The sequence below is a fragment of the Mesoplodon bidens genome, assembly GCF_964165515.1.
Source record: "Mesoplodon bidens genome assembly, chromosome: 12".
Taxonomy (NCBI): Eukaryota; Metazoa; Chordata; class Mammalia; order Artiodactyla; family Ziphiidae; genus Mesoplodon; species Mesoplodon bidens.
The window spans coordinates 41,552,422-41,577,076 of NC_138168.1; the positions used below are offsets into that span (position 1 = coordinate 41,552,422).

Consider the following 24,655-nt stretch of genomic DNA (forward strand, 5'->3'; position numbering starts at 1 on the left):
CCACCATCATCTTATACCTGGACCTACTACTACAGACTCTCCACTTCCACTCTTGGCTCCCTCTATTCCACCCTCTATTCAGCAGCTACAATGTTCTTCCAACATATTCTGCATCTCATCACTCTCCTGCTTAAAAATCCTCCAATGGCTTCGCAATGCACTTAATATCACAATTCTTTCCTTGGGCTTCCCTGGTGGTGAAGTGGTTGAGTCTGCCTGCCAATGCAGGGGACACGGGTTCGAGCCCTGGTCCAGGAAGATCCCACATGCCACTGAGCAACTAAGCCTGTGTGCCACAACTGCTAAGCCTATGCTCTAGAGCCCACAAGCCACAACTACTGAGCCCGCATGCCACATCTATTGAAGCCCATGCGCCTAGAGCCCGTGCTCCGCAATGGGAGAGGCCGCTGCGATGAGGAGCCTGCACACCACAACGAGGAGTGGTCCCCACTTGCCACAGCTGGAGAAAGCCCGCATGCAGCAATGAAGACCCAACACAGCCAAAAATAAAAATAAATTAAATAAATAAATTTAAAAAAAATTTCTTTTCCTTGACTTGAAAGGCCCTATATCACCTAGATCTTTCCCATTTCTCTAACCTCATTGCATGTCACTCTTCCTTCTTGGTCACTGGCCAAGACACACTGGCCTTCTTTCTATTTTTTAAAATGTACCGAACTTTTTGCCTCATGTTCTTAAAACATGCCATTCCCTAATGTGACTAGTTCCCTTTCATCCCTAAGATTTCAGCTTAAATATCATCTTCTCAAACAGGTCTTTTATAACTACCTTAATAAAAACAGGCCCAATCCCTAATGATCTCTATTCTCAGCACTGTTTATTGCTTTCAAAATAGGGTAAGATCACTGCCAAAAGGATGCTTTCTGTCACATGAAACTTATGGAAAGAAACAGATAATAGAAAAGTGACATTTCTTGCTACAAAGAATTTTTTTTTTAAATGATGAGACTATACTATAGATTGTTCTCACAGGTAGAGGGGAAATATGACAAGCACACTAGAGGAAAACGGTATCCTAGGGAAAAACAACTTACGTTCTCTCTCACTTTTGGTAAAAGCTACTAATAGGATTAAGTCTTCAAAAGTACCTAGCATTTTTCCCCACCTGAGGGGCTTTGCCCCTGACATTCCCTCTGCCTATGAAGGTATTATGAACCCCAGATAAATGTATGGTCCTGCTTTAGGTCTTCATTTAATGTCATCCAATCAGTGAGGCCTTCTGAGACCACCTGATTAAAAACAGCAACGCCCTCTCCCAAAACAGTCCTTTCTCATCTTTCCCTGCTTTTTCTCCCACAGCACTCCTCGTCATCATAAGGCGCATAATGTATTTTACTTTTATATATACTTATTGTCTGTCTCCCCCACGATAATTTAAGCTGCATAAGGGCAGGAAATTCAGTCTTTTTTTTTTTTTTTACTACTTTATCTCTAGTATGGATTCAATAATTAACTGTTCAATGAATTAACATTAAAATGACACTCATAAAAGATGAACCAAGTTATAGCAGGCATGTGATGGTTAATTTTATGCATCAACTTGACTGGCCACAGATGCCCAGATTAAACATTATTTCTGGGTGTGCCTGTGAGGGTGTTTTGGGATGAGATTAGCATATGAATATGTGTCATTTCAGTAGACTGCCCACCCCAATGTGAGTGGACATCGTCCAATCAGTTGAGAACCTGAAGAGAACAAAAGGAAAGGCAGAGGAGACAGGAATCTGCCCCACTTTTTCCTGTCCCATTGCTTGAGCTGAGACATCTCATCTTTTCCTACCATTGAACTGGGATTTATACCAGCAGCATCCTTGGTTCTCAGGCCTTGAAACTCAGAGTGAATTACACCTCTGACTTTCCTGAGTCTTCAGCTTGCAGGGGGCAGACTGTGGGACTTGTAAGACTCCAAAATCACATGAACCAGTTCCTCATAATAAATCTGTGTGTGTGTGTGTGTGTGTGTGTGTATGTGCGTGTGTGTATTCATTCTATTTCTCTGGAGAATCCTGACTAATAAAAGGAGTATGTAAGTATGTAAGAAGAGTGGCAGGAAGGTCAACACCAAGCACAAGATGAGGTTTATTTAAAAAAAAAAAAAAAGGGAGGAAAAACAAAACGAGCTTTATAAACCATGTTTGGCAAAGAAAGAACGAACGCATGGAGAACATTATTGGGAAAGATGGTTATCATATTAAGAGGTGACAGAGAGAAAGCTAAACGATCCAACTTCTGTTTAGTTTCCATTTTCTTCAACAAGAGAATGATTTTCAAAGAAGAAAGTGTGAAAACTTAGCTAAAATAAAAATGATGCTTCAAAAGATTCAGACATAACAGTAGGTACTCTGCTTTAAATTAATGCAAGTCTTCAGACAAAGGAAAATTACTTCAGAGGACACTAAAAGAACCTAAAGATAGGATTACAAAACCAATGCCAATAATCTTATGAAACAATGGAAAACGAGAGAGGTGCCTGAGGTCAGCAGACAGGCAAATGTTTCAACCTAAAAATATGAATGGATTTTATCAACTGGTAAGCCTGACGTCAATCTTTAGCAGAGTTTTAGAATGTTTTTGAGCATTCAGAAAGTAAAACAATAATTAGTAGAAATCAGCGTAAATTTAAAAATACTTATAGCATCAAAGTGACCATGTTTCTTTTTATGACAGTATTAAGGTACTGGATACCAAAAAAATGATTTATCTTAATGTAACGATAAAGATCACCTTCTGGGTGTCTATAAGCTGGATGAGTGTAGTTAGGCACACTCAACAGTTTCTAAAATGTCTGGGAACCAACTATGACAGTTTTCATTCTATTACCCACCATATTCAACCAAATACTAAGTCCTAGCAAGTCTACATCTCAAATATTTCTCAAAACTGTCCACTTCTCTCTACCTTCAAGACTGCCCTGTAGTCAGAAAAATTCATCTGCTACCTAACCACTGGAATGGACTCGTACTTGGCCTTTTAATTCCATATTTGTTCCCTTCTAATTCATTAACCATACAGTAGTCAGAGATAACTTAAAAAAGAACATCTGATTCCTTTATATCCCTGCTTATAATCTTTCAGCAGTCCCCTATCTACCTCACCTCACTCCTGGAGGTTAAGTTCAATATCACTAAAATGTCCTACCAGACCCTGAATAGATAGGGTCCTCTATCCAATGTGCAGTGTTATCTACTTGCCACTCTCAATCTTGATCACCGTGCTCTAGTCAGAATAGCCTTCTGGAGCCTTATAAAGAAAGTTGAGGCCTTGGAGAACCACTGATTAAACAAAGAAGAACCACAGGAGGCTTGAAGGGGGAAGTCCAAGTAACATGGCTTTAAAGATTTCCTTAAAGGAAGTAGAAGTACCCCTTAAATAAAATATTGATTTTGAAAAAAAAAAAAAAAAAAAGAATAGCCTTCTTAGAGCCCCTAGAATTTATTAAGCTCTTTTCTCCTTCTCAGCCTAACCCACATCATTCCCTGTGCCTGGAACACTTTCATCACAACCACACTGCTCTCTATCCCTTCCTCTATAACTCAAGATACAAATGTAATAATTATTTAAAGACTATCTGTTTAATGTCTGCCTCCCCCACCAGAATGTGAACTCTGAGGGAAGGAACCATGGCTGTCATACTCACCCCAGCGCCCCCTATGCCTAGCACAGTGCCTGGCATGTGGTAGATTCTTATAATTGGCTAATCCATACTATCAGGATCTGGGCATAACTCTCGTATAATGATTGTTCTTTCCAAGACTTGATTAAATAACAGAGTATAAAGTCTGTGAAGAATATAAATTTGTGAGTAATATTCGTAGCGCTAGATTAAAGAATGAAAATTTCTATAAACTCAAAGTGGGGGAGGGGTGAGAGCAGATGAAAAAGACTGACCATATACTGATAACTGCTGAGATGGGTGATAGGTATGTGGATGCTCATTACGCTATTTTCTTTGCTCTTATTTATACAATGTGATCCCGGTGTTCTCATGACTGATAAACATCTGAGTTTTTCTAAAGAAAGGAAGCTTACCAAATAGTGACCTTTCACTGAGACAAAAGGTTCAAGAAGAATACTTATGCTTCCTATTGACAGTTCTACTTAAGAATCTCCTTCCACACCACCTACACATTAGAACAGTACTGACACCGTGATAACAGCACAGAAATGGAAGCTTCAAGATACAGAGTTAAGTCCAAAAATCTCTTGTCTTTCTGTTTTAGTAGTCTTTCTATGACACCACATTTACTTTTAGAAAGTTATCTATTGCCTTTTACCTAAGTCCTGCTTGAAAGGACCAGGGAGGAAGAGAGGGAAAGAGGGAGAGGTAGAGAGAGAAAGACGGGGAGGGAGGGAGGGAGGGAGAGAGAGAGAGAGAGAGAGAGAGGGGGAGGGAGGGAGGGAGGGGGGAGAGGGAGGGAGGGAGGGAGGGAGAGAGAGAGAGAGAGAGAAATAAACAATAATTATTCTTCCAGGAAATCCTCTGGAATCAAGAATATCTAATCACCAGAATTCAGGTGTAAGTGATTACCACTGGACAGTCTTTGAATCTGAGTCTTGTGAGGTATCATCATCTTGACATTTGTAAGGAAACTCCATCTCAGAAGAGTGATCTGCCATGGCCACACAACCAATAGGAGATAAGCAAAGAAAGATCAATGCTCCTTCGGAGCATATGTTAATGATCCAATGCTCCTTCTCGGACCAAGAGATTCTCAGTCCATTACTTATACTACTATATTGCAACTGATAAAAACAAAGCAATGCAATCACAACCCAATTGTCTCTGTCATATAAGCCAGTTAGAAGCATTGTGTTTCTTTTGCATCACCCACCAAACAAAAGTATTTTCAAAATGCTATGACTTATCATAAAATTCATCTTAAGCTAACCACTATTTCCTCTTAAAAACCAGTTTTAAGTTAAAATGGTACACTACCAAATAATTGATTTCTCTAAAAAATTACTTAGCTCAAAAGGATTAACCATACTTTATAAACAATGGAAATTTTCAATATTTAATGGTGAAAACTTGCATTTATTTGAAGGTCTATGGAATTTATTTGATGCCATCTTTTCTTTTTTAGTATACTCAGAAAACCAAAGCTGAAAACTAAGTCATATATTATGTTAAAAATATTTTTTAGAGATTTCCTCAAATCTCTAGCTTATAAGAAAAACCTCCTGACATTTAATAGAAAATAGCGTGCAAATATAGTGACAAGTGCCTCATAAATAATAAAAATGCTACTTTCTTCTCTTTTTTTGTGGTCATTACCTTTGTTTCACAGGGAGGTTAAATACTCTTATATCTAAAATGAAAACCCATAAAAAACACTGAAAGGCACAGTATGTCTTAAATGAGCTTTCTTGGTTTCAAAAGCTTTTCTTATTTCTCTTTCACAGAGATCTGAAAAATTAAAATTAGCATTTGAAAGTATTCAAAAATTGTTTAAATCGTTTAGTTGCTATGCTGTACAGGTGCAGTTCTGAATGAAATAAATTTACCATCTGCTTTGTCTCAATTCTGACCAGTTTACAATTACACTAACCAACAGGTGAAATGTCTTTGCCCTAACAGATCTGTAAGACTTTCTTTTGTATGGAAAAATTCTTAAACATAAAATCCACTTCCATAATTAAAAATTTTAAAGGTACTTCCTCAATTTTATACTAGTATTAATCTAGTTATAAAAAGCTGTTAACAGTATTTCCTTGTTGTACTAGATAGGATTAAAATAAAGGAGTCACTCAGTCAATATTTATTTTGTCCATTCTATGCCTAAGAATATACTAGGTGCTGGGGATACAGAAAATGCATGATACACTCTAGCCAAGAGAAATTTATATTCTAGCAGAATACATAAACCGTAACTATACCAGAGAGTGAATTATGAGAGCAAGAATGCATATGAATGGACAAGGAGCCGTGAGAGCATGAAAATATAAATAGATCTGCCTCCACTTGGCTGTAGCTTCACAAAAACAGGATTCATGTTTGTTCTATCACTGCTGGATGATCACTAGCTCCTAGCATAGTGTCAAGCACATATTAGATGTTCAATAAATAGTTTGTTGGCTAAAAAAAAAATGAAACAGGGAAGTTTTCACTTAGAGGGTGACAAGACAGATGAGCATTAAAACATTAAGTAAGAATTAAATAGACAAAAAGGGAGGGAAAGGTTATTCTAGGCAGAAGGAACAGAATGAACTACTATACCCACCTTTCACCAATTTACCTTAATGTAGGTAACATTCAACATTTTACCCCAAAATATATTTTCTACAAACAACCTCTACCCAACCAAAGATTTTCTAAATGTATATTTCAATTTAAAAAAGTAGAAAATAAACTATCAAGGTCTCCACAGGATACCACATGTAGGATTTTGTGTGTAAACTTAATCATTAGCAGTACCAATAAAACCAAACATAAGAGCTACAAAAATAATTTATAGCTAAAAGAAGGAACAAAATATATTTTAACCACATACCATTTTAAGTTGGATTTAATGAAACTCAATTTGAAAAGTAACTTAATAAAAGTTAAATTAATAAAAATAACTTTAAAATAGTCATATATCCAAGCAAGAATATAAGCTAAGACAAAAATAGGAAAAAAGGAATTTTAGAAAAAAATATATTTTTTATATACAAAAAATAGCAATGAAGGCAGTTATTAGACTAAGTCTGATATGTTAAGTTATACCAAGTTCTGAATGTGTGACACTGTGAGTCATGCTTTAGATCAATAATAAATACAAGCTGTTGGTTTAATCAACCTTCTATAGGCTGGCAAATGTTTTCTAAAAGGGTTAGAGAGTAAATATTTTAAGCTGTGGGCCACATGGTCTCTTTCACAACTACTTTTTTTTGACTTTTTTTTTTTAACATCTTTATTGGAGTATAATTGCTTTACATTGTTGTGTTAGCTGCTGCTGTATAACAAAAGTGAGTCAGCCATACATATACATATATCCCCATATCCCCTCCCTTTTGCGTCTCCCTCCCACCCTCCCTATCCCACCCCTCTAGGTGGTCACAAAGCATGAGCTGATCTCCCTGTGTTAATCAGCTGCTTCCCACTAGCTATCTATTTTACATTTGGTAGTGTATATATGTCCATGCCACTCTCTCATTTCATCCCAGCTTACCCTTCCCCCTCCCCGTGTCCTCAAGTCCATTCTCTACCTCTGTGTCTTTATTCCTGTTCTGCCTCTAGGTTCGTTAGAACCTTTTTTTTTTTTTTTTTTTAGATTCCATATATATGTGTTAGCATATGGTATTTGTTTTTCTCTTTCTGACTTACTTCACTCTGTATGACAGACTCTAGGTCCATCCACCTCACTACAAATAACTCAGTTTCATTTCTTTTTATGGCTGAGTAATATTCCATCGTATATATGTGCCACATCTTCTTTATCCATTCATCTGTTGATGGACACTTAGGTTGCTTTCATGTCCTGTCTATTGTAAATAGTGCTGCAATGAACACTGTGGTACGTGACTCTTTTTGAATTATGGTTTTCTCAGGGTATATGCCCAGTAGTGGGATTGCTGGGTCATATGGTAGTTCTATTTTTAGTTTTTTAAGGAACCTCCATACTGTTCTCCATAGTGGCTGTATCAATTTACATTCCCACCAACAGTGCAAGAGGGTTCCCTTTTCTCCACTCTCTCTCCAGCATTTATTGTTTGTAGACATTTTGATGATGGCCATTCTGACTGGTGTGAGGTGATACCTCATTGTAGTTTTGATTTGCATTTCTCTGATGATTAGTGATGTTGAGCACCCTTTCATGTGTTTGTTGGCCATCTGTATGTCTTCTTTGGAGAAATGTCTATTTAGGTCTTCTGCCCATTTTTGGATTGGGTTGTTTTTTTGTTTGTTTGTTTGTTTTTGCGGTACGCGGGCCTCTCACTGTTGTGGCCTCTCCTGTTGCGGAGCACAGGCTCCTGACGCACAGGCTCAGTGGCCATGGCTCACGGGCCCAGCTGCTCCGCGGCATGCGGGATCTTCCCGGACCAGGGCACGAATCCGTGTCCCCTGCATCAGCAGGCGGACTCTCAACCACTGTGCCACCAGGGAAGCCCTGGGTTGTTTGTTTTTTTGATCACAACTATTTAACTCAGCTGTTGTAGCATGAAAGTAGCCACAGATGTTACAGAAATGAATTGTTGTGGCAGGGTTCTAATAAATCTTTATTTACAAAAACAGGTGGCTGGCTCATGACCACACTTTTTGCCAACTCCTGTTCTAGAGTCTCAAAGTGACTTCTCAATAATTTTCTTTATCAAGACAGCTTTACTTCCTTTCAAACACTTTCACATAAACTGTATTAGTGTTTCGTTAAAGCTTCTAAAAACATTTATAGGAAAACATAGCACATATTCTCTTATTTTACAGATAAAGAAACTGAAGCTAAAAGGGATTGAGTGACTTGCCCTAAGGAGCTACCAGAAGAGCTGAGACTAAAAACCACATCTTGGTTATTTCCACAACTCTTACCCACCACCCTCCATAACTAATCCTCTAATGCCCCAACTGAAACAGTTCAATCATTTTAGAATCCTCTGCTGAATCCCTGGGCTCTCTATAGCTGACTCACCATGCTCACAATAGATTTCAAGAACATCTACTTAAAAGTTCATCTAAATTATTTACTTAAATTCTGAAGACAAATTACTCTCAGATCTCTTCTCTCTTTAGAACATTCCTGTCTTCTTCCATTTAAGCAATCCTCTTATTCACAAGCCTCCTAAAATGTCACTTCATCTACAAATAGCCAGCCAGGAAAAGGAAAAAGTACACCTTCTTAAGGGGTTGTAAACTCTTTTGATCACTTAATAAGAATATGTGTACTCACTAATAGAAATGAAGTGAAAGGCCTGGTGCCTTCCTTTTGCAAACCTTACAACCTAATTGAGAAATATCAGAGGTACAAATATGAAACTAAGGAGCAACTCCATGTAACTTGGGTCAAATCTAAGAAACTTAAAAAGAAATGTGAAAATTTAATTTACAGGACACACTGTCATAAAATACATACCTTTTGCACTAATGAAGTCACAGATAATGCCCTGTATTTTGCATAATGAAAGTTTAATAAATACTAAATAACTACAGACAACTCTGTGAAATGGTAATGATACAGTCCAAAAGATAAAACTGTATCACATTTTAAAAAAATTTTTTTAAGGGGAAAAGAGGGGTCTTCTCTTATTCTAGTTGTTGCCATGAAAGAGCAGCTTATATTGTACCAACTCCTTGTCCAAAAACAACTATCGAAGATGGACAAAATACAGACAGTCCTTGCTTTGCACAGTAGTGCAGGACTGGAAAAATGACCATGCAACATAAAACCATGCAAAGTGATCTTAAGAGTTAATGGGAAAATTTATGATTGTTTTGTGATCTTTTAGAAAACTGTCAAAATATTAAAAACTCTGATGGTTATAAATGTACAGGAAAATGAAAAAAGTAAATAAAACTAATATTTATTTAGTACTGTGTTTAACAGTACACTAATTAAAGCATGAGAAACATGGAGAATTAAAGTGCTTTATTTGTAAAAATCTTAAGCACAGTTTGAATAGTGCCTGCTTTCTTACAAGCAAGCATCTTTCCTAAACCTTGGCAAATTATCATACTCCTTTCTAAGTCTGGATCAACTTCAAGCATGTTACTTGCACTTTCAACACCATGAGATATCCCTGTTCCTTTAATGTGATATCTTTGCCAGTATCACTCCCTCTGGGATAACTTCATCCTTTTCATCACAACCACTTCCCTCATTTGTGTGGAAGAGTTTGCCTTCACTAAGCTCCTGGGGCGGCATATCTAAAGTCTCTCAAATGGTGGTAGTGTCAACAACCCCACAGTTAGCTATGTCTTCTATAATTCCACTACCTTCTATTCAAATTTCACTTCCAGCATTATCACTTTTTGTTTCTTTGCTACATTTTCATCTTTCTTGGCTAATTCCCTCTTTCAATTATCCAGTTTTACAAAATGTTATGTGGGCTTATCAATGGACACAAGGAGGCAACACAACTGCATGCTTTGCTGTCTGTGAGTGAATTAAATAACAGCGGCATAACGACGATTCACTGACAGACACTCAAAGAAAGTGACTGGTCACTGATCATGACGTGTATCTGTTGTTACATAATGACTGAACCGAAGAGCTAACTCTTACGTAACTGTACTTTATGTGATTATTCACAGTTAACACACCATGACCAATGAAATTTGAGCCACATTGTTGGGGAACTGGCATTATTTAACTAAAGCATGTTAACTGAAATTCATGCATATTTGACCCATGCAAAGTGAGACCTGCCTGCATACAGAACTGTGTGTAGGCACTGGAGGGCAATCAATGCAGGCAAGATTAAGGAACTACGATGGCTAAGAGAAGGAGAATACATCAGTAAATTACAGATTCCCCTCAGCTTTTTCCTTGAGTATATTTTCTAAATCTCAGCCAGGAGAGAGAGAATCTGAGCAAAAAGCAAGGCTTCCTGTTCTGAGAAAGCAGAGACTTAAGAGATTGTGCCCTACCCAGGCGGAGGTATTTCGGTACATACACAGGGTATTCAGTTGCAATTCCAGAAGGATCGTGACTAGGACTAAGGGCACTTTTTCCAGAAGCTAAACACAGGAAGTTTATACTGTCTTATATTATGGGCAAAGCAATCTGTCTAATGCTAGGGAATCCAGGAAGAGAGGGATGCTAGAAGGGTACAATGTAAGAAAGGTATGACCAAAGGTAGCTTCTTTGTGAAATTCTGTGCACAGAGGCTGGAATTTAAACTTGTACCACCAACCCTAAGATGTACCAATTACTCCAGGATTATAGTTACTTCATACTTCATAATGTGGTATTATGAAATTAAACATTGTTATATTTACCATTTTGTAAACCCATCCAGAGCTGCTTGTGATCTTTTTTCTGCATTTCATTGATTACTTGACTTTTGTGCTTTAAAGCATCCGCTTCTTTCACACAAGACATAAAATGAGCTTCAATTACATCCTTAGATGGACAGTGCAGAAGGTCCTTTTCTGGAAAACTCTATCAAAGGAAGAAAAAATACACATATAAAACAGGTACACACATTACAAAATTAGCTCTTCAAAGAACTGTTATCTCCTGCAATTTTCCAATATTTTAAGCAAACCACCTCTTACCTTTGCAATAAAGAGATTTTAGTATAACTCCAAATACTTTTTAAAATTAACTTAAAAATCTTTAGCTGTCTGGCATATTCTTCACTTTTTCCAAGTAATCCTTGTGTCATATGGTATGCATTTATAAAACATGAAAAAAGATATGAAAGAGCAAGAATTTTAAAAATAGCTTTTTGACTGACCATACCTAGTATTGGCAAGAATGTGGATGGAAATGTAAAATGGTACAAACACTGTGGAAAACAGTTTGGTAGTTTCTTCTAAAAAAGCAAACAGACACCTACCATCTGATCCCGTCATTCTACAACTAGGTATTTACTTAAGAGGAATAAAAGCATATGTCTACACAAAGACTTGTACATGAATGTTCACAGCAGCTTTATTTGTAGCAGTAACAACACAGGAAGCAACCTAAGTGTCAACAGGTAAACAAATATATAAACTGCAGTATAAACTTATCAAAAGTGTACACTTTTAACATGCATAGTTTCCTTTAGGTCAATCAGAGCTTAACAAAGCTGTTAAAATGTAAGGTCAAATAGCTAAATTTACATTCTTTACCTTCACTGAATCTTTTAGGCAGTTGAGGCAATGATCATTGGACAAATAAGCAGTTATGTAAATGAGATGACATGTACTTTTCACCAAACAAAAGATATTAACAATAATAGCTAACTCTAATTGAACACTTAGTATGTGACAAACATTGTACTAAGACTTTAATATGGATTAAATCATTTTCCTAACAACTCTTGAGGTAAACACTATTGTTATTGCTATTTGACAGATAAAAAATATATAAATAAAGCTCTGGGAGTGGATAGAATTGCACAGCTTGCTAGTGGTGGAGCTAGAATTAGTGTGACTCAACAGTCCCAGCTCTTAAACCACCATGCAATACCACTTCCTCCCTAAGACCTAAATATGTACTTAATGATTATATTCGAACATTATCTTACCAAAAAAAGACATTGTTCTGTAAGTCCTTTAATAAAAATGGAGTCAAATAATAATGGTAGAAAACAGCATGAGTTATAGCCTACTCATGTTATTAATAGACAACATTCAATTATCCAAGTCATGGAAAGCTCCTGAATGATTAGGAAATTTACCATAGATGCCCTCCTACCAAAGGAAAAGGCACTTGACTACCTATGGCTATCTCCTAAAGCATATTTTTTAAACGCAAATAATCAGTCACACGTCCTTCTATTTTCATAGAATCCAGCCTCACAGTTTCTGCTGAGTAAATGGTAAGCCACTATATAACTACCCACTGGTCACAGTTGCCTAGAGCAGAAGTAAACAGCTGAGACAATCAAATTGTCTCTCTAGGTACAAATGGATTCCAGTTTCATGGTGCTCTTGAACTAGAAGTCCATAAAGAATTAAGATGGATGCTTTCAAACACAGGCACACAAAGGCAAAGAATAGGAGAAAATATAAAATGTCTTATGAATGAAAAGGCAAAAGGAGAATATGAGGGACAGATAAAACTAAAAGATGAGAGAGGATATGGACAGCAGAGAGAGTGTCCCTGCCTTAAGCAACTTTACAATCAGCTGTATTTGCTTTGAATTAGCTAGACTGAAGGGATTTGCCCTGGATTCCTGACCAGGACAAACAATTAAGTGTACATCATATCAATTCTATTACAGTCAAATGGATTAGCAATATGATAATGATTAGTATTATGATTTAAGAAAATTTCAATTTTGTTATACTTGATCTATAAAATTAGAAGGGCTTTTTCAGACCAATGCTTTCTTTATTTTTTACTTTTTTAGGCCGTGCAGCATGTAGGATCTTTGCTCCCCAACCAAACAGGGATAGAACCTGAATCCCCTGCAGTGGAAGGGCGGAGTCTTAGCCACTGGACCGCCAGGGAAGTCTAGACGGGCTTTTTCAGTTATTGTACAGTAGTCCCCAGGGACCGGTTTTTCCGGGAAGGGATTTGGGTAGGTGGGGGGGGCGGGGGGGTGGGTTCAGGGGGTAATGAAGCTTCGCTTGCTTGCCCGCCACTCACCTCCTGCTGTGCGGCCCGGTTCCTAACAGGCTGGGGACCCCTGTTGTACAGTTCACTACACTGCTAATTATCCACTTTGGTTATGAATGAGTGGCAGAAAATATAAAAGTTCATATTCCAAAGAAAATATTGTCTTCATGTACTTTAATTTATGACCTATTTAAGCTTAAATACCGTTAGAATTTCTTAAAATTGTATACAAGCTGATTATGAAAAAAAGGAGTTAGGATCTCTCAAACCACTGGTTTGAAAAATCAGGAGGAAAAAAATCCCGCCGTTTTTTAGTGTTGCATCAGCATAGGCTGCTAATTCCTTCAATGGCTCTTGTAACCAGAGAAGTTACTGAGGTTTTGCTTTTCCCAGACTTCCACTGCTTTGCAGGTTTCTAAACTTAACCAATGCTGACACCTATAATTGATAGCTGACAATTCCAAATGCCTAGTCTTTATAGCAAAAGAGGGGGTCTGTTAAGAGAGTGCATGTTTGTACACCTACCCTTCAACAGAGAATGCCCTATCTCCAGATGAACTCTTTAATGAAATGAACTCAGGGGAAGCATGAGAGCAGTAACAGAAAAACGGAGATAACTGCTTAGGCAGCCACAGCAGTTGAATTAATTGTGGCAATGAATACAGTGTCAGATGTCTCAACCAAAGCCCCCACAGCTTCTACTCATGAAATGCTCTTCTTTCCATGATTAGCTTGGGCTGGGGTGGGAAATCTCTTTTTTTTTTTTTTTTTTTTTTGTTACGCGGGCCTCTCACTGCTGTGGCCTCTCCCCTTGCGGAGCACAGGCTCCGGACGCACAGGCTCAGCGGCCATGGCCCACGGGCCCAGCCGCTCCGCGGCATGTGGGATCTTCCCGGACCGGGGCACGAACCCGCGTCCCCTGCATCGGCAGGCGGACCCTCAACCACTGCGCCACCAGGGAAGCCCCAAGGAAATCTTTTTTTTGAAAGCTTCACAATAAAATTACAAGCAGAATCTTGATTTGTTACATTACATTTCTAAATCTCTTCTCATATACATGAGCAGTTGTGTTTAAGTGCATATCTTTTCAGTCCAAATTCTTGCAAATAAAGGCAGCGACTTTAACACCATGTTTACTTGCTTTCATTAATCTTCCAAGTCAGAATCCTAATAAACTAGATCTAATTTCACTTTTCTCCTGAAAGGTTCCATTTACTTATATATTATTACCTGTGTCCATTAATTAAAATATTAATCCAGGCAGTCTGGAGTATGTCCAGACGCATTAGAGATAACCAAATAACACTAAACGAAACACTGAAACGACTTACAAAGTTAGTGGGAAAAAAAAGCCTTTTCAGTCTATTAATAATAATATTACAAGCTCTATTATGACAATAGAGCAAAACAAAAAAACATTTCCCATGTACTGCTGATTCCTCCTTCTCCCCATCTCCTACATCCAATCAAGTTCTGTTGAATCTACATCCTAAATAGATCTGAATCCATTCACTTTCAACATTCCCAATGCCACTTTCCTAGTACAAATTAACAACTATGTGAAATTTCTGAAAAACCTCGTGACTGGATCCCATGCCCAAAACCTTACCCTCTTTAATTCATTTTTCACATTTGGAGTCATGGTGATCTTTCTAAAATGCAAATCTGATCTTCTCACTCAGCTGCTCCGCTCTACTTTTAGGATAAAATCAAACTTCTAATGCTTTCAACATTCGAATGATTTCTCTCTCTGCTAACCTCTCCAGCATAATCTCTTACTCGCATTTCACATACTCCATTCTCTTTCCCTTCTCTCCCACATACAGTCTCTCTGCTCCAACGATCCTGAATATGTCATCTGTTCAGACATTCTTTCAGCCATACTCTCTTTTCTGTTCCTTTGCACAAACTATTTCTTCTGCCTGGCACACTCTCCTTGCCTATCTCTCAACCACCTACATGGCTACCCCCCAAAAATATCCTCCTCAAAATTCAGATTCAGTTTTGATATCACTTCCTTCAGGAAATTTCCCTCACTCCCCAAGTCTAGGTCATGTTCACAAAGTCCTTATACTTAACTCTATAATATCATTTATATTCTTATGTCACCATACTCTTAAAGCTCCACAAGACAGAGACCAAGACTGTTCTCAAGTCTGTGTCATCTCAATAAACTTTTAAAAATAAGTAACTTTATTGAGATATGATTTCACATACAGCCAAATGAAGAAATTTTACGCATACAGTTAGATGAATTTTGATACTGCGGAACTGTCAGCCCAAACAAGATACAGGACATTACCATCACCTTCTAAAAAGTTCCTTGGTGCCCTGTGCACTCAGTTCCCCCATTTTGAACCTCAGCTACCACTGATCTGATTTGTATCACCAGAGATTAGGTTTGCCTATAATATAATCACATATCAAAAGAATCATACAATGTGCAGTATTGTGTACTCTAGTATCTTTCACTTAGCATGCTTTTGAGATTCATGTTTGTTACTGCATGTATCCATAGTTAGTTTCCTTTTATTGCATAGTAGTGTACAATTGAATGGATATACCATCATCTGTTAATCCAAAACCCTGTTAGTAGACATTAAGATTATATGCAAATTTTGACTATTATTAAGAAAGTTGCTATGAACATTAGTGTACAAGTCTTCTGAGAACATGTTTTCATATTTCTTGAGTATATACCCTGAAATAGAAATGTTGTCATAAAGAAAGTTTATGTCTAACTTTATTTAAAAACTGCCAAACTATTTTCCAAGATGAAAGTACAATTTTACACTCCCTCCAGCAATGTAAGAGAGTTCTGGTTACTACATTCCTCAAACTTAGTACTGTCAGAATTTTTTTTTTTTGGCCACACTGTGTGGCTTGCGGGATCTTAGTTCCCTGACCAGAGATTGAACCCGTCCCAGGGCAGTGAAAGTGCCAAGTCCTAACCACTGGACAACCAGGGAATTCCTTTTATCTCGGTACTGTATTTTTAATTTCAGTTATTCTACTGAGTGTGAAGCAACATCTCATTTTGGTTTTTAATACACATTTCCCTGATGACTGATGATGGTGAGCACCTTTTCATGTGCTAACTGGTTATTCCCATATGAACATACATATACATAGCATACATATATTATATATCTGTTCATATATATACACATATATATGTGTGTGTGCATATATATGTCTGTTTAGATCTTTTGGATGTGTTCCAAAGTGAATGATATGTTAGGGAACAATTTGAACAATGTAAATTTCATGTTTACTTTTGTAAACATTGTCCACAATAGTAGGTGAAGACAAAAAATGCACCCAGCTAAACCAAACCACATCAGAACACACAAAACACACACACACCTCAGAAATGGATCCACTACTTCAAATCATACTATAAGCTACACTCATCCACATCCTATGTTACAATTTTGTCTGATTTCAGATAACCTTCCTCCTATCACTTCACAATAACTAACAAGCTGCAATCCTTTCCAATGCTCATTTCAACAAGCAAATTTGTCTTTTTTTCAACATAGAGTGCCATATTCATTGTAGTACTTACGTATTCCTTAACCATTTAACATACGTAAAATTGTGCTTTTATTAGGTTCCTTTTTCATTTGTCATTAATGAAGTTTTGGGGTTTCCTCTGATTTTTAACAACACAGTACTTTTTAGGAATATGTATCTTGCAGTAGAGCAAAACTATGTAGAAGTGGTGAAAGCAGACACTCTTGCCTTTTTCCTGATCTTAGGGTGAAACATTCAGTAAACCACCATTTAGCATGATTTCAGCTGTAGGCTTCTCATATTTAGTCTTTGTCAAATTGAGACAATTCCCTTCTATTCCTAAGCTTGCTAAGAGTTTTGATGAAAAACGGGTACTGAGTTTTGTCAAAAGCTTTTTTTGCATCTATTCATCAAATCATGATTTCTTTTTTCTGCTAATATGCTGAAATGAATTAAATCGATTCATTGATAATGAAGTTGAGTCACCCTTGTATTTGTGGGACAATCTCAACATGGTCATGGTGTATTGTCCTTTTTATATGTTGCTACATTCGATTTGCTTGTATTTTCTTGAGAGTGTCTGCACCTAAGTTCATTAGAAATACTGGTCTGCAATTTTCCTTAAATATCTTTAATAGGTTTTGGTATCAGAGTTATTCTGGCCTGTAAAACAAATTAGGAAATATTCCCTCCCTTTCTATTTCTGGAAAAAGCCTACAGATTGACATTATTTATTCCTTAAACGTTTGATAGAATTCACCAATCACGAAACTAGGCAAGGAATTTTACTTTGTGAGGGTTTTTTTTTTATTACAAATCTAACTTCTACATATATTCAGGGGCTATTCATATCTGCTACCTCTTCTTTTCATTGAATTTGTCCATTTGTCAAATTTTCTGGCATAAAGTTGTTCACGATATTTCTTACTATCCTAGTAATGTTTATAGGATCTGTAGAAATATCCCATTTTTTCATTCCTGGTATCAGAAATTATGTTTTCCTACTATAGGAAGTTTTTAATTCCCTCTAAGCACTGCTTAGGATGACTCCCACAAACTTCAATATGTTGTGTTTCCATTATCATTCAGTTTGAAATATTTTAAAAATTTCCCTTGTGATTTCTTCTTTGACCCATAGCTAATTGAAGATTTAGTGGCCTCATCCTTTAGATAAGTGCAGCCACATATTTTACTTACAGACATTATTAACCCTTCCTTAAAATTAAATTATTCTTGCCTTAAACTGTCATTTCTCTTTTAAAGAAGTTAAAAGAGGTAATTTTTTCTCTTTATCACTTATTTACCATTTCTAGTGTTCTTCATTCCTGCCTGTAGCTTCTTCCAGTGCTTTAAGACATCATTCCATTTTTTTCTGTTCTTCACTATTTGATGAGAAGTCACCCATCATTAACCTACTGTTCTCTTGTGTCATTTTTTTGGTGGCTGCTTTCAAGATTTTCTGTTTATAACTGGTTTTCAGCAGTTTACGATGTGCTTGGATGTGGTCTTCTATATAGTTACTTGCTTTAGATTTGCTGACCTTCTTTAACACACAGACTGTGTTCTCCCCCAAATTTGCAAAATTATTCATCATTATTTCTTTAAAAAAAATTGAGATATAGTTCATATACAATTCACTTAAAGTTGACCATTTTAAAGACTACAACTCAGTAGTTTTCAGTATGCAGTTGCCCTCCATACCTGCAGCTTCTTCATCCATGTATTCAACCAACCACGGATCAAAATGTAGTTGGTTTTATCTGTGGATGCAGAACTTGTGGATACAGAGGGTTGACTGTACTACACCATTTTATATAAGGGACTTCAGCATCCAGCGGATTTTGTTATGGGGAGGGGGGTCATGGAACCAACCCCCCACAGACACCCAGGGACAACTCTATTCACAAGCTGTACAACCATTACTGCTATCTAATTACATAATATTTTCAACGCTCAAGAAACCAACCTCGTATCTGTAAGCAGTCACTCCCCATTCTGTCCTCCCTCCAGCTCTTGAAAACCAGTATTCAACTTTCTGTCTCTATGGATTTGCGTATTTTGGACGTTTCATATAATGAATCATATAAAGTGCAGCCTTTTGAGTCTGCCTCCTTTTGCTCAGGCTCGGTATGATGTTTCAAGGTTCATCTGTGCTATAGCACGTAACAGTACTCTGTTCCTTTTCATGGCCAAACTATATTCCATTGTATGGATATACATTTTGTATATCCATTCATCAGTTGATAAGCATCTGGATTGCTTCCACTTCTTGGTTCTTATGACTAAAGCTGCTATGAACAACCATGTACAAGTTGATGGGTAGACATATGTTTTCAATTCCCTTGTGTATGTAACTATGAATGGAGTTGGTGGGTCATATGGCATTTGAGGGAATTGCCAGATTGTTCTCCAAAGCAGCTGCAGCATTCTACATTCACAACAGTAACATGTAACATATGAAAAGTACCGATTAGCCCACTCTCTCCAACACCTGTTATTGTCCAACATTTTGATTATAGCTATTTTAGTGGGCATGAAGGGGTAACTCACTGAGGTATTTCTTTGCAGTTCCCTAATGACTAATTATGCTGAGGTTTTGTGGGTTTTTTTCATTTTTATACAATTTTTAAAGGTTACTTTCCATTTACAGTTATTACAAAATACTGGCTATATTCCCCATGTTGCACAGTACATCCTTGAGCCTATCTAACACCCAAGAGTTTGTACCTCCCACTTCCCCCACCTCTATGTCTCCTCTCCCCCAACACTGGTAACCACTAGTTTGTTCTCTATATCTGTGAATCTCCTTCTTTTATGTCATATTCACTAGTTTATCCTATTTTTTAGATTCCACACGTAAGTGACATCATACAGTATTTATAGTTCTCTGACCTATTTCACTTAGCATAATGCCCTCCAAGTCTATCCATGTCGCTGCAAATGGCAAAATTTCATTCTTTTTTATGGCTGAGTAGTATCCCATTGTATATATATACCACATCTTCCTTATCCATTCATCTGTTGATGGACACTGAGGTTTTCTCCATGTCTTGGCAACTCTAAATAATTATGCTTGGTTTCTTTTCATATGCTTACTGGCCATTTATATATCTTCTTTGGAGAAATGTCTACTCAAATCCTTTTTCCATTTCTAATTGGGTTATTTACCTTTTTATTACTAAATTCTAACAGTTCTTTATATATTCGGGACACCAGACCATATTAAATATATAATTTTGCAAATATTTTCTCCTATTCTGTGGGTTGTCTTTTCACTTCCTTTGAAGCACAGAAAGTATTTCATTTTGATGAAGTCCAATTTATCTATTTTTTTCTTTCGTTACTTGTACTTTAGTTGCTGGTACCATGTAGTTGTGTTTACTGTTGCTTTGAAACCGGGAAATGTGAGTCACATCATATTTCTTAAAATTTTCTTTCTGACCCATGCCCTCCTTCCTTTCCTTCTAGGACTCCAATTACATGTATGTTAGACTGCTTGATATTATCCTAGAAGTCATTGGGACTCTGTCCCCACCTCCTCCAATTTTCTTCTCTCAGTTCTTTACATTGGATAATTTCTATGGATCTGTCAAGTTCACAGCAGCTTTCTTATGCCATCTCCAATTCACTGTTAAGTCCATCAGTGAACTTTTAATTTCAGATACTGTTCTTTTCAGTTCTGTAATTTTGTTATCTTAAGTCACTGAGTTTTTAATAGTTGCTTTAATTCATTTTTTGCTAATTCTAAATGTGGGTTATCTCAGGGTCAATGTCTACTGACAGCATTTTTCCCCTTGATATGGTTCAAGTTTCCCTGCTTATTTGCATGTCTAGTAATAGATGATTGTATGCTAAACATTGTGAATATGGTGTAAGGATTCTAGATTATACTGTCTTTCTTGTTGAGTTTGTTCTGCCTGGAGCGTCTCCTTGATCTTAAAAAGACTTAATTTTAGGCTTTATCAGGGCAGATCCAGAGCAATCCTTACTCTGTAAGAGGAGTTAAACTTTGTCTTTAAAGAGCAAGATGGTAAATGTATTATTTATGAGCCATACAATGTTTATAGCAAGCACTCAACTCTGCTGTTGTAGTCCAAAAGCAGTATGTAAATGAATTAACATGGCTGGCTGCATCCATCCATTATTTACGGTCACTAGAATTTATATTCCACATCATTTTCACATGTCACAAAATATTATTCTTCTTTTAATTTCTTTTCAGCCACTAACAAATATAAAAACCATCCTGAGATCATAGGACATATAAAAACAGTCAGTGGGCCAGATATGGCACACAGGCCATAACTTGCCAAACCTTTCCAAAAGCACAGCCTTTCAGAAATCTAAGATTAATATCCGGTATATTAACTAGGTCTTTCTCCACTCTTGAAATCCAACATCTCCAGGTATTATGATATTTCTCCCACTTTTAACCCCCAACATGCACTCTCTACTAGGCCTTAAGGAACATCACCTACATGTGTGCAGCCCAACCCTCAGCCAAGCACTCTTGGGGAACTCATACTTCTGTACGTACCCTCTTCTTCAACAACCTGTCTAACAAGTTCCAGCTGCTTCAGCAGCCCAGAACTCCAATCTCTGCACCCTCCGTTCAGTAGAACTTCCTTGCTCTGCTTGAGTTCCACTCCCCATGACATAGTTAGCCAATTACCCTGAAGCACAGAGATGGGCTAGATGTGGGGCTCACCTAGTTTGTTCTCTTTCTCTCTACATCCAGTGCCTGAAAACAGCTCTACTTCATATACTTCGTCTGGCTTTATAGCTGCTTATGACTAGAGGAAAAATATAATCCACTTACTCTGTCAGAGATGAAAGCAGATGTTAACTCCAATAAATATTTGATACAAAATTTAATGACTAAACAAACCTTATTTCATAAAGTTTTAAGTATGTGTGACCCTCTGTGATCTCAACCTCTTGGTGTCCACACCTTTCTGTAATCCCTTCCCCTGGAGTGTAGGTAGGACCTGTGATCTGCATTAATCAAAAGAATATGGCAAAGGGACTTCCCTGGTGGCACAGTGGTTAAGAATCCGCCTGCCAGTACAGGGGACAGGGGTTCAATCCTTGGTCCGGGAAGATTCCACATGCCGTGGAGAAACTAAGCCCGTGCGCCACAACTACTGAGCCTGCGCTCTAGAGCCTGTGCGCCGCAGCTACTGAGCCCACGTGCTGCAGCTACTGAAGCCTGGATGCCTACAGCCCGTGCTCCATAACAAGAGAAGCCACCACAATGAGAAGCCCACGCACCACAACAAAGAGTAGCCCCCGCTCACCGTAACTAGAAAAAGCCCGCACGCAACAACAAAGACCCAAAGCAGCCAAAAATAAATTAAAAATTAAAAAAAAAATGTGGCAGAGATTATGGGCTACTACTCCTGTGATTAAGTCATGTCATGTTATATAACTCTGGTCTTGCTAACAGACTAGCTCTAGAGGCTCTTTTTGTTGACTCAGTGAAGTAAGCTACCATGCTGGGAAAATCCACATGGCAAGGAACTTCAGGCAGCCTGTAGGTGCTGAGTACAGCCTCTAGCTAACAGTCAACAAGAAGATATATCCCTTAGTCCCACAATCACAAAGAAATGAACTCTGCCAGCAACCTGAGTGAACTTGGAAGCAGATTCTCAAGTCTTGAGGCAAGAATATAGGCCAGTCAATACCTTGACTACAGCCTTGTGAGACACTAAGCTGAGGATCCAGGTAAGCCTGACCCACAGAAACTATGCGATAATAAATGTGTGCTGTTTTAAGCTGCTACATTTCTGGTGACCTGTCCCACCGTGATAGACAGATAATATAATACACTATTGATAAAATACTTCAAGACAGCCACCAATATATAGAGCTGGGAAGTACAGGCAGCAGAAGCATAGGAAAGACCATGAAGTGCGCTTAAGAACAAGGAAAGCTACCTCAGATCTATGTCATCAACACACGGTGGAAGGAGCAGGGACATGGTAAATTACCTTAGAGAGAGACACAGTGGCTCTTGGCCTAGTAAGAAAACTTGTCCATCAGAAAAAGGGTGTGGTCAGTCCTACAAGTATAGTCAGGACCAGTGGTAGTGCGTTCCCATGCACCTTAGGAAAGACAGAGTGCCTTGATCCAAAAACCTAAGTTTGTCTGGTCACAATCATTCAGCAGTGTTTTACACAGAAACACCTACCTTAATGCTGACCCAATTTTGCCTAGCAAATGTGAGCTCTGACCCCTAATAATCACTGGCAAGATTCAAAATTTAAATTTCTGTTCTTTTCAAAACCTAAATACATCAGTTTAGCACCATTTTATTAAGAGAAAAAGAAAAACACCGAATTATTGTTGGGTTTTTTTTACTCCATTAATTTTTTTTTAGGATAGATATGCAATAGACCTGAGCATTTTAAAGAGCCCACTCTCTTCATCTGATGTTACTAAATTTCTGAGTCACACTACTAACTTCCCTCTTTAAAAACTGCACACCCTGTGAGCAACCTTTTGATTATAATGCAGCTTTGCAAGCAAAATGCCTATAGGAATAATGAAATATCAAAGAAAAAAACAGAGAGAAATAAAGCAAAGGTAGCAAAATAACAATTGGCAAATCCAGGTGAAAGGTATGTGGGTGTTCGACTCTCAATCTTTCTAATACAGGTTTGAATTTTTTAACATAAAAGCTGAGGAAAGAGAAATAAAATAATTTTCATTATAATCAATCAAAAGCCATAAGGTACTACAAGGGGATGTGGGCCTGCATCAGTCCGTATAAGCTATCAATTAAATACCTGAGGACGACCTTTGTGGTAAACCAGGTCGTATAACCCTAAATAAAGGGAACTTAGTATAGGGAGAAAGAAATCTGGGCAATAATTTTCCTCCAACACAGGCCAGGGTCAGAAAGAGTAAGAGCAGCTGACAGAAACACGCTGGTAGTTGGAGCAAATTTAAAACATCCTCTAACATTCTCCTTTCTATTTAATTTCTCTAATAAACTTTCCATCGGGGAAGACAATGTATGACCTACTAAGGATCTCAAAGAGCAATTCATTTTAAAATATCAAGAATAAACCCATTACCTGTCAACACAAAAACTGTATTTTTGTAAAAAATAACTATATTTTCCAGGACAACAACAACAACAATTTAGGGAGAAGACCGGCACTGCTGTACAGGTTTTGCAAATATCTTTATAAGGTCTGCTTAATGGGAAGTAGATGGAGTTATCTTATTTGCTTCCACATTCAATACTATGCAGTTGTTTTGATTAAAGTATGTAATTATACAGGTTTATAAAAATATGTAGTTGGGAAAAGTAGTATTTTGAGTCTTTTCAGATTTATAGATATTCTTTTTTGATACTACATCAATTCAATTAGTTTATTATTACATTAATGTGGAATCTGAAAACACATCAATAAACATTTTGACCTCTGTTACATTAAAATTCCTGATGCCAGCCGTGCACTTTGAACAGATCTTTAACACATGCATAATTTCTCAACATAATGCAGTGATCATTTGGAAAGTATCTGTTTATTGAGTTAAGGTAGGCCTTCTCCAAATGTTTTCACATTTCACTATATAAAATTTCTTAAAAATCAATTTGTTAAAATGACCACCAATCTCATCAGAAAATTCTTTGAGAATAATAAAGCTGTCAAGCTCATGGTGACAGATACATGTTTTCCAAAATTCTAATTTTCACTTAAAAGTGCAAATCTTATCATTGGAAACAAATACCATCAGTTGTTTTCTCTGCAATGAGAGGTCACTTTGTTTGTTTTCAAGAAACTAACAAATACCCAAGTGTGGATAAACCACAGTTTGTCAGTCACTCTTTCAAATAAAAAATGGTGTTTCATGAGAAAAGTGGCTCATTTAGCTCTCAAAGTAAACAAGGGCACAATGCTTTTCCTTAAGACAACCAT

The 24,655-nt window shown here is 37.4% G+C and overlaps 1 protein-coding gene across 4 annotated transcripts in view; it reads right to left on the reverse strand.

Moving 5' to 3' along the window:
- ATG5 (autophagy related 5) overlaps window positions 1–24,655 on the reverse strand; it is a 119,146-nt gene that overhangs the window by 70,693 nt on the left and 23,798 nt on the right. For all 4 annotated transcript variants that reach the window (XM_081251001.1, XM_081251000.1, XM_081251002.1 and 1 more), the window contains one exon: window positions 10,934–11,096. In XM_081251001.1, coding sequence (XP_081107127.1) covers window positions 10,934–11,096 — 163 coding nt within the window. The remainder of the gene's footprint in view (window positions 1–10,933; window positions 11,097–24,655) is intronic.